The sequence below is a fragment of the Rattus norvegicus genome, chromosome 8, assembly GCF_036323735.1.
Source record: "Rattus norvegicus strain BN/NHsdMcwi chromosome 8, GRCr8, whole genome shotgun sequence".
NCBI classification, from domain to species: domain Eukaryota; kingdom Metazoa; phylum Chordata; class Mammalia; order Rodentia; family Muridae; genus Rattus; species Rattus norvegicus.
In genome coordinates, this window is record NC_086026.1 from 88,153,338 (window position 1) to 88,164,592 (window position 11,255).

Sequence of the window (11,255 nt, forward strand, 5' to 3'; positions counted from 1 at the left end):
GATGCCTCTTGGCCAGGATGCACATGGCTGTGCCGATGAAGTATACATTCATAAAACCATTTCAGGAAGCAGTAGGCAGAGTCATAATAGAAAGACACTGGAATCAGATTGTTTAAATTGTCTTGATTCATGCTGTTTAATTAAAATTGTCCAGTATAGTTCTATTCAATGAGAAAATGTCATTCCAAATGAACTGTTAATTAAAAAGTCATATTAAATGAACAAATTAAGAATTTGAGACAGTGAATTTGTGGTGTATGTGGCTTATTTTCTTGATTTTTGTCATTTTTATGGTAACTATGCCTTTGTAGTAAAAATGTATAGAAATTTGTACCTGCAGCTTATATATTCAGTATGTTAATTATGATTAATAAAGCAAAATCTACAGAATAAACTTTTAATAACATACTTCACCAAAAAGTACAAATATGCCTTGTCTGTCTTTGATACTCATCATTAAAAATCTGGTACTTAATGAACTTTCCAAGTGTCTATAAGACAAATAACTTAATATTATTGTTTCCCTTTTAAAGAGCTAGAGAACAAAGAAATGGACCCGGCATGTTGGTCCTTACACCCACTCGGGAATTAGCCCTTCAAGTAGAAGCTGAGTGTTCTAAATATTCATATGGTGATCTTAAAAGGTCAGTCATTTCTATACAAGTGTTATATTCTCCTTCACATGTGTAGTAACTTTATTTAAATTTCAAGTGTGTGGGGTGTGTGTGTGTGGTATGTGGTGTATGTGGGTGTGTCTGTGGGGTGTGTCTGTATGGTGTGTGTGTGATGTGTGTATGTGGTGTGTGTGTGGTGTGTGTGTGGTGTGTGTGGTGTGTATGTGTGTATGTGGTGTGTGTGTGTGTGTGTGGTGTGTGGTGTGTGTGTGCGTGTGTTCTCGGGAATTCACAGCTTTAGGTATATTAGCCAAGTGTTCAGCCAGTGAGCTATCACCCCAACTGTATGGATTAATTTTCAATTGGTATATAACAACAAAATCATGCATATTGATGAGGTATCATGTGATGCTTCAGTATGTATATGTATCATATAATGTTTAAATTGGATTGAACCTATCCTTAAACTGTTTTCTTTCTCTGTCGATCTGGCTATCCTGGAACTCACTATATAGACCAGGCTGGCCTTGAACTCAGAGATCCACTTGCATCTGCCTCCCAAGTGCTACGCTAAAGGAATGTACCAACACTAGGATTCTCAAACATTTTTTTTAAGTTGAAAATATTCAGAAACCTCTTAGTTCTTTAAAGCATACATTTTAGCCAGGCATGGTGGCATTCACCTTTAATCCTAGCACTTGGGAGGCAGTCTGTAAATCAAGCCAAGCCAGCCTGGTCTGCAAAGCAAGTCCAAGACAGCCAGGGCTCTGTTATACAGAGAAACCCTATCTTAAAAAATGTGTAAAATCACTGCTGTGCTTTACTAGCATGACAGGGTCTTGCTGAGTTTTTCTTTGGTCATCATAGCCTCTCCCCTTCAGTAGTCTCACCCCTTCTGATCTGATCTGAGTACAGAGGTCATGTCATAGAGCCAAACAAAGCAGAAGCGGTTCTTTAGGAAGCTCTGGCCTGGCGGTGTGGATAGTTTCCACAAAGGTGCTGGTACTCCTAAATACTTCAGAGTCTCTTTTATTTCATCTTATCCTGTAGCTGCAATGCTTAGGCTAGGTGCACTTTTGAGTTATAATGACATGTTCTTTCTTAACTGTGAACTTCTGGGTTTTTTAAGTGTTTGTGTATATGGCGGTGGTGATAGAGATGGACAAATTCAAGATGTGTCAAAAGGTGTAGACATCATTATTGCAACTCCTGGAAGATTGAATGACCTACAAATGAATAACTTTGTCAACCTGAAAAGTGTAACCTATTTGGTAATCATGAAATAAGGGTTTGGAATACTGGGAGGCAAAAGAACTGAATCTGTAGAAAACTCCGGGTGGTGGGGTGGCCATTTTCTAGTGCTTTGTGTTCTGGGAATATTTCCCATTCTGTTTAGCACAGTAAAGAGCAGAAAAGTTAGACATTCACTTTTTTTTCTCACTCAGTGGTCAAAGAAGCAATTGGGAATCAAGTGAAACAAATCAGTCTATATATTATGCCCACACAGAAAGTTTATTCTGGGTCTCTCAGAAGTTGAAGTGTTTATAGGTTTAATGGGAGAAATAAGTGTTCAGATATGAGATTGACTACATTCTTCACTTTGAGTACAGGTTTTAGATGAAGCCGACAAGATGCTGGACATGGGATTCGAACCCCAGATAATGAAGATTTTGTTAGATGTACGCCCAGACCGACAGACTATTATGACAAGGTAGGTATACCTAAATTCTGTGTCCAGAATTGAAGTTAAAAACCCATTCTGTTAGGTTGCGTTCTCAACAGTACCTTAGAACATTACTTAAATGTATTTTGAAATTCTTTTTTTTAATTATTTATCATATGTGAGTACACTGTAGCTGTCTTCAGACACACCAGAAGAGGGCATCAGATCTCATTACAGATGGTTGTGAGCCACCATTTGGTTGCTGGGATTTGAACTCAGAACGTCTGGGAGAGCAGTCGGTGCTCTTAACTGCTGAGCCATCTCTACAGCTCTGTTTTGATATTCTTAAATGTAACTATAATAATGGCTACTTTACCATTGACTCTTATAGCTTTCCTACATTATAGATGGATTTGGGGGGTTTTGTTATTTTAATTTTTTTTGAGACACTTTGAAATTCTGCCTAGCTAGAACTTTTCAGGTAGACCAGGCTGGCCTCAAACTCACAGAGATCTGCCTCCCAAGTGCTGGAATTAAAGGCATGCACTATCATGCCCAGTTTTATTTATTTTTGTTTATGCACACACTGTGGCATATATGGAGAGGTCAAAGGACAACTTGCAAGAGTAGATTCCCTCCACCATAGAGGTTCTGGAAGGGGGATCAGATTCTCAGCCTTGGCAGAGAGTACTTTTACTTGACCTACTGGTGATGGGTTTTACATGAAATTTACATTTCATGGAAAAATCTTTGTTGAATAATGATCACTCATCTTTAGAAATAAACATTTGATTTCTGATTATTTTTCCTGATTAAAAAAAACTGAGAAAGCAATGATTGATTGTGTGATCTATAAGGAATAATTCTTCCTAGGCCTATATTGTCTTTATTAGTATTAAGAATAGGGTATGGACTTCTCCCCATTGAATTTGTAAAGTACAGATGAGGGGCAGGTACAGGATAGAAGGAGGCCTGTCATTGGAGGAGAAGGAAGGATGGGCGGGAGAGAAGTTTGAAGGAGGAGGAGGAGACTGGAACAGAAAGGAGGAGACAGGAGATAGAAGGAGAGACGCTGTGGCAGGACAATATGGCAGGTGACGTTAAGATTCTGCTCTGTATTTACAGGTTGTTATCCATGTTCCTAAGGGATGGATGGTACCAGGCTTTGTATGTTTAAGTGGGCAATTATATCTTATCAATTGGATCTAAAAAAAAAAAAAAGAGTATGGAGGCTGGAAAGATGTCTCCGTGGTTAAGAGTGCTTGTTGCTCATGGAGAGGACCCAGATTCAGTTCCCTACATCCACATCAGGTGATTCACACCATTTCCAGGAAATCAGATGCCTCTGGCCTGTAGGGGCACCTGCAGACACATGCATATACCCATGCACACATATACATGTAATTAAAGTAATAAAACTTAAATCTTTTCTTAAAGAGTAATATATGATTCCTACCCCACCCCAGGCCTACAAAATGTCACAGAAGAAGGGGCAGAAAGAATGAAAGAACCAGAAGTCAGGAGGGCTGTAATACGGTGTCTTCTGACATGACAAGCAGTTGTTACGCAAGACCTTCCTACAGTCGATCTCGTCAGAACTGTAGCTTGCATTGAACAGGGTGGGGAGGGCGCAGTCAGTTGCAGAGGAAAGGAAGTTTCGTTCAGGAATGGGACCATGGTAGGGTAGGTTGCTTATGCTTCAGTGTGTAGTCCTACACCAGATGCACGCGATAACACATCGAGCTCAGGAGGATGTGTGTGTGTGTGTGTGTGTGTGTGTGAGAGAGAGAGAGAGAGAGAGAGAGAGAGAGAGAGAGAGAGAGAGAGAGACAGAGCTGGAGAAAGGATAGGTGTGAAGTTGGGAGGTGAGAGAGAGGATCCTAGTAGGAGTTAGGAAGGCAGTAAAGGGTGAATTTGCTAAAATAAGATACATTTGTGTGTGAATGGAAATTTTTTAATTTACAAAAAGGATATTTGGATAACAGAGGAAAAAATAACTAAATCACTTTATTTTGTTTTCTGACATTTCTGACATGAAGTTATATTTCATTGCATATGAAGGTACGAAAGGTGAGCAATTCCGTTACTTTGTGATGGTGAAGAAAGGTATGAGTCTATAGCTTTGACCAGCGTACTTAACGTGATTTGTAGTGCGCTTGAGTGCGTGCTCCTTGCTGACACTATGTGATAACTACAGATTATTGCACTGTGGTGGTTTGTTCATGTTGTCTTTTATAAAGGATGAAATATAACTAACCTTTTATTACCTTTTTATATATGAAATTTATTTGAAATTATAGAGGTGTCCCTAAACTTTGTTGTATCCAATAGCTTGATTATAGCTAGACAACTCAGAATTTAATTGTAAATTTGTTTCACTTATTTAACAGATTGGAAGTAAAAGGATGTCTTTCATGAGTAACACAGTTCACAGCATGCTTAAAGAAATTTGGTAACGTGTTATAATAAAGCTTTGATATTGGTATATCTTGTTTTGTTTACAGTGCGACTTGGCCATATGCTGTCCGACGTCTTGCACAATCTTATTTGAAAGAGCCAATGATTGTCTATGTTGGTACTTTGGATCTAGTTGTAAGCTTGTTTTTATTGCTATTAAAACTCGTAAAAAATTATGCTTAAAGAGCATAGTGGGTGTACATATTTAGAATTCATGAACCTCTGGGCCCAATCCCCAACATGAGGGGGGAAATAGCTGATTTTGATATGTCTATTCTGTTAATCCGCTAGTTTACTAATAGTATATGATAGATAATAGAGGGGTTGGAGAGGCAGTTTAATGGGAAAAGTACTTGCCATTCAAACATATGGAATTCAGATCATCAGAACCCAACTAAAAACCAGGTAGATGTGGCAGTCATAGAGACAGGATCCAGGACATGCCAGCTACTAAGACTAGGCAAAATTTAGAATTCCAAGTTCAGTGAAAGACCCTGCCTTAATTAATTGACAGGATTGGGGTAGATCCTGTCAACCTTGGCCTCTACTCTTATGCTTCTGCATACATACACATAAAAAATAAGAATGCTATGACATAATACTCTGTAGTGATAAACATTCAGGAAAAACAATAGGAATACTTCAATCTTTTTTTTAATTTATATGTTAGTACACCGTAGTTCTCTTCAGACACTTCAGAAGAGAGCATCTCATTACAGATGGTTGTGAGCCACCATGTGGTTGCTGGGAATTGAACTCAGGACCTCTGGAAGAGCAGACAGTGCTCTTAACCGCTGAACCATCTCTCCAGCCCAAAGTACTTCAATCTTAAAGTACTAAATAGGAGTACTTCAGTCTGAAGAGCTCTCTTTTATTATTATGGTTAAAAACAGGACAGCAGTGATTTTGTGTTAAATTGCCAAAGTACTCACTGAACTGAGACTCCTGTTTCATCATATCATTCATCAATGAAAGTCTGATGTCTAAAGGTCAGGAAGATAGTTCTTGCAAACATGGTATTGGATGATGGTTGTTCTTACAGCATGCGTGCCAGTCATTCAGGTGTTCCTAGACTCAGTGTAGGTAAACAAATGATAACAATCAAAGAGAGCTTACATCCTGAGTAGAAATAGATAATTTGCTATGCTCACTACTTTTCTGTTTTCAAATTATTAATTGATTACATAAATGCATTGTTTGAGCTGCAGTGGCTTCTCCCTGGTGCTAATATACTATGATCTCTAAATTATTTAGGCTGTAAGTACAGTGAAACAAAATATAATCATTACCACAGAAGAAGAGAAACGAACTCATATCCAGACCTTCCTAGAGAATATGTCACCTAAAGACAAAGTCATTGTCTTTGTCAGCAGAAAAGCTGTGTAGGTATTTCCCTCTGCTTTCCTCATCCTCAGCAATCTGGTTGATTTACTCATGACTGTTTCTGTAGCCAATTTCAAATGGGGACAGCATGACAATCTGTTTGCCGCTTGATAATGGTGTTAGAATAAGCCCTTAAGATCATTAACTTTATTCTTTGCTTCAGTGCTGATCACTTATCAAGTGATCTCATTCTCCGACACATATCAGTGGAGTCTCTGCATGGCAACAGAGAACAGAGTGACAGAGAGAAAGCATTAGAGAACTTTAAGACAGGTGAGTTATAATTGCTGTCTGTTGCAGTTTCTAGTAAGTTTAGAACATGGACTTGACTGGGTAATGGTATCTCTTCATATTTCCCATTCCTCAGTCTGTCCTTGCCTTGTAAACCCCAAAATAGACTTGTTAGAGCTTTATTACAGCTTCTGAGAAATAACTAGCCAGCTCCACAAAGACTGATAATACATGAACAAGTGTCAGACAGAATATTACCTCATAATGGAGACTGTATCTTAGTTTACCTGAATGACGTATATCTTAGTAACTTAACTTCTCTATTACTTTGAGCCCATCACCATCGTGAGGAGCTTGACAGCAGACAGGCATGGCATTGGAGCAACAGCTGAGAGCTCATGAAGCAAAGAGAATGCACTGCACTGGGAATGGGGGGGGTGGCTTTTGAAACTTCATGTCCCCCTCCTCCAGGGACACACCTTCTCCATCAAGGCCACACCTCCTAATCCTTCCCTAACAGTTCAACCAAGAAGGGACCAAGCATTTAAACATAGAAGTGTATGGGGGCCATTCTCATTCAAACCACACCAAAATATTCTCTTTCCCACATTGTTCAAATAGGTCATAGAACCACTTGCTGAACTGTGGTGTGTTGTGTTGTGATTTGCCAGTAGTTTAAAAATCTTTTCCATTTTCATGTAAGCAATAATCCTCTGATTAAATAATAAGAGTAATGAATTTTCACATGTCTTGGACTCACTGTTACCAGACAGGTTTAATGTTTGTCTTTACTCTTTAGGTAAAGTTAGAATACTTATTGCTACTGACTTGGCATCTCGAGGTCTTGATGTCCATGATATCACTCACGTCTACAATTACGATTTTCCTCGGAACATTGAAGAATATGTACACAGAGTAGGGCGCACTGGGAGAGCAGGGTAAGCCGGCTGGGTCTACCCTAGAGAGAAGCATTCTGCTTCTGAATTCCTGTCACCCCCTCAGAGACTGTTCTTGCCCAGAAACCATTTTATTCTCCTGTAAATGTTCTGTTTCTCTCTTGACCTTTATTGATTCTTTTATCCCTTTTCATCTGGAGGAACCAGATCCTCTGTGATTGGCTTCTTGCAATCGTTTGCTGTTGTCTGTAGGTTTTCTTTTCCTTTTTCTTTTAACATTTTGTTCTTTTTTTAAGATTTATTTGTTTGTGTATTTTATATATATGGACACTTTGTTTACATGTACATTTGCACACCAGGAAGAGGGCATAGGATCCCATTACAGATGGTTGTAAGCTGCCATGCGGTTGCTGGGAATTGAACTTAGGACCTCTGAAAAAGCAGCCATCTCTCTAGTGCCCCCACACCCCGATGTGTGTTTGTTTTTGTAATACCGGGGATTGAACTTAAGGCCTCACACGTACTAGGAAGTACCCCACCACTAAGCCACATCCCTGGACCTCTTTGTATTCCCCCACCCCCATCCCACAGGCAAGCCTTGAACCTTGTGATCTTCCTGCCTTAGCTTCCCAAGTATGTAATTGTTTATGCTAATATTTTAAGCCTGCAGTATTCCAAAAGTGAACTGTGCTCAGTTGACTATTACTTTCAACAAAGTATTCAGATTTGCATTGGCTTTACCTCTGCTGTTGAACTCTTGCGCTATATTTAAAATAGCTGAACATTATACCAGCCTTCTGAACCCAGAATTTCTGTGTCTTCAAACTTGACCAGCCATAAATCAAAAATGTTTTTTAAATACTGCCTGTGCTGACCACACAGATTTTTTTTCTTGTCTTTGTTCCCAGGATGGAAGGTTATAGCATCTGTTTGTAAAGTGTGTGTGTGTGTGTGTGTGTGTGTGTGTGTACGTGTACACAAGTACGATGAGTAGTCTAGGCAGTGATGTATATTATACAGGATAATGCATAAATGTGAGGCCATCTTATGTAAGAGACTTGAGCATTCTGATTTGATGTCCTCATGAAGTCCTGGAGCCAACTGCATTGAATGCCTAGGGATGACTGTTTAGATTCTGAATTGCTCTTTATGTGATACTAGCTCTATAACACATATGTGTAAAGGCAGAAGTTTCCTGGTTTTGTTCTGTTTTCTGTATTAACTGAATTATGAGAACGTGGTATAAAATAGATGACATGAACTTTTTCCCTCTTAAAGGCGCACTGGAATGTCCATTACCCTTATCACAAGAAATGATTGGAGGATTGCCACTGAATTGATTAATATTCTGGAAAGAGCAAATCAGGTGAGAATATGCAGCCTACTAGAAATATGCATGTAGATGTTCGTGTTTTAATCATGTTATGCCAGGTACTGAGGGCCCTGCTTGGCAGGTAAAATTGTGTAACAGTAAACTAAAGTGAGGGTTATCGGATGGCAAACGTTGTGAGCTATGGGAGTTTAGGGTTGGGAAGACTAGGTCCAAGGGTGAGATAATCGTGAAAAATGTCACCATTAAAGAGGGGTGTTGGCAGTCTGAGGGAGAGGAGGAGGACGGGCCAAAATGAAGGATGTATGAAAAAAACAGTAGAATGGAAACCTACTGTTTTACAATTTAGTTAAAATATATGCACCGAGATAGCTAGACAAGTGAGACAAGTACACACAGGGTCTGGAAGCCGGGATTTGACCCCAATTTACTCAGCGTAGAGGAGAGAACTGACTCCAAGAGTTGTCCTCTAACCAGGAGCCTGAGCACACACACACAACCTAAAATATATGAATTTTTTAAAAGATGCGGTGGTGCTGGAGAGATGGCTCAGCAGTTAAGAGCTCATTTCCTGAGTACCCAGAACCAGTTTACCGTGAGCATGTGGCTCACAATCACGTTCTAGGGAATCCGACACCCTCTTATGGCCTCTGTAGACACCAAGTGCAGAAGAGGTAGCTAGACACAGATGCAGGCAAAGCATCATACACATAAAATAAAACGGGCTGGAGAGATGGCTCAGTGGGCTGGAGAGATGGCTCAGTGGTTAAGAGCACCCGACTGCTCTTCCAGAGGTCATGAGTTCAATTCCCAGCAACCACATGGTGGCTCACAACCATCTGTAAAGAGATCTGATGCCCTCTTCTGGTGTATCTGAAGACAGCTACAGTGTACTTATATATAATAAATGAGTAAATAAAAAAAATTAAAAAAAAATAAATAAAACAAACACTGAAAACATGCTCAGCAGCTTGGAGACAATAGAAAGGGAGCAGCAGAAGGACAGTGCAGTCAAGATTATTCTTAGCTTGTAGCTTAGAAATATATTCAGGAGTTAAATAGCAGAGACAGACCTTTCTTTTCTGGAAGACGTCTTATAATTGTAGGATTCTGAAATGACTTGAAGGTCATTCAGCATGCCATAGGAAGGGAGGAACACAGAATCTAATAATGCATTTGATAATTTCAGAATATCCCAGAGGAACTTGTCTTAATGGCTGAGAGATACAAGGCAAACAAACTAAAAAGAGAGATGGAAAAAAAAATGGGAAGACCCCAAGGAAAGCCCCAGAAGTTTTACTAATGCTGCGTGTAGCACTAGGTGCCACAGGTACAGTTTTATGGTGTAGACATTCAGATTTCTGTCTTTTGGGTTATTTTGTAGTTTGTTTTTTGAGAAAGAGTCTCTTTAGGTATCACTGAAAGCCCTGGAACTTGCTGTGTAAACCACTGTCTGCCTCTGCCTCCCAATTCTGAGATTAAAGACATGTACCACCACATCCAGGAAGTCTGTCTTTCAAAACTAGACTCAGACGGTGTATGCACTACCACCATAATCCTAAAAACCGCAAACTTACTAAGTGATGAAGTCTCACTCTTTCCCCTGTTACCAAAGTCTAGTTATGCCACTCAGGCTGACCTCACCTACCATCCTGCATTCACCTCCTGAGTGCTAGGGTTACATGTGCTAGGTACAGCACTGTACAGATGTTAGTACAGCAGCATTCAAGGTGATGTGGTCTTTTTCTTAAATTGTCTTTTTATTTATACAATGCTAGGTATAACAATATATAATCCAGAAGTAATTTACATATTTGATCAATTGACTACCAAAAATAGCTGGCAAGCATTTTTGTGGAAAAATTTGACCTTTTTTTTCCATTGTTGATGGAGTTGTAAATTGATTTATCTGTTTTGAAAACAACATAGTGGTCTCTTAGCAACCATATGATGTCACAAATCTACTTCTGGGAATACATATCAAAGAATTAAGAAGCAGAACCTCAAAATGTATACCCCTTATATCCATAGCATCCTATTAAAAATCAGCAGCATTCTCTTGGAAGCAAACTAAGTACAAGAATAAGGTAATAGAGTGCATTGAATATGTAACAGGGGGGCTGATGGTTTTAAAAAAGGAATGTCACCTGTTGCAACCAGAGTGAATCTTGAGGACATTATGCTTCAGGTGAAAAGGTTTCAAAAGAACAAGTACTATATATGAGGCATCTGAAATATCAAATTCCTGTGGAGGCAGCAGGGTCAGAGTCCTAGGGCAGCCTGGGCTTGCATGAGATCCCGTTTCAAAGAACAGTCACAGGAGCAGAGTAGTGTTTGCAAAGACGGTAGGGCTAAGCAAAGAAGACATCATTGTTTGATGGATATAGAGTTTGAATTTTACAAGCTGAAAGATATAGAAATTGAATAGTGAATATAGTTATTGTCACTAAACTGCATGCTTAAAATGTTTGAGAGTATTTTATATTATGTAATTGCACCAACCAAAACAGGAATTTTGAGCTGGGTGATGGGGTGCATGCCTTTAAGCTCTTGGGAGGCAGAGACAGGTGAATCTCTAGATTTGAGGCCAGCCTCATCTACAGAGCAAATTCCAGGATAGCCAGGACCACACAGAGAAATCCTGTCTTGAAAAAAAAAACCAAAAATACAAGAACTTTGTA

General features: G+C 39.4%; 1 protein-coding gene across 3 annotated transcripts in view; it reads left to right on the top strand.

Annotated features, from left to right (window-relative positions):
* Ddx43 (DEAD-box helicase 43) overlaps positions 1 to 11,255 on the top strand; it is a 37,618-nt gene that overhangs the window by 18,083 nt on the left and 8,280 nt on the right. For 2 of the 3 annotated variants that reach the window (XM_063266138.1, NM_001427633.1), the window contains exons 8-16: positions 534 to 644; positions 1,744 to 1,885; positions 2,225 to 2,325; positions 4,782 to 4,869; positions 5,989 to 6,116; positions 6,281 to 6,390; positions 7,148 to 7,286; positions 8,523 to 8,610; positions 9,764 to 9,904. In XM_063266138.1, the coding sequence (XP_063122208.1) occupies positions 534 to 644; positions 1,744 to 1,885; positions 2,225 to 2,325; positions 4,782 to 4,869; positions 5,989 to 6,116; positions 6,281 to 6,390; positions 7,148 to 7,286; positions 8,523 to 8,610; positions 9,764 to 9,877 (1,021 nt within the window). In that variant the 3' untranslated portion in view covers positions 9,878 to 9,904. Of the gene's footprint in view, positions 1 to 533; positions 645 to 1,743; positions 1,886 to 2,224; positions 2,326 to 4,781; positions 4,870 to 5,988; positions 6,117 to 6,280; positions 6,391 to 7,147; positions 7,287 to 8,522; positions 8,611 to 9,763; positions 10,662 to 11,255 lie in introns of all 3 variants that reach the window. The other variant, XM_063266139.1, reaches the window with a different exon arrangement.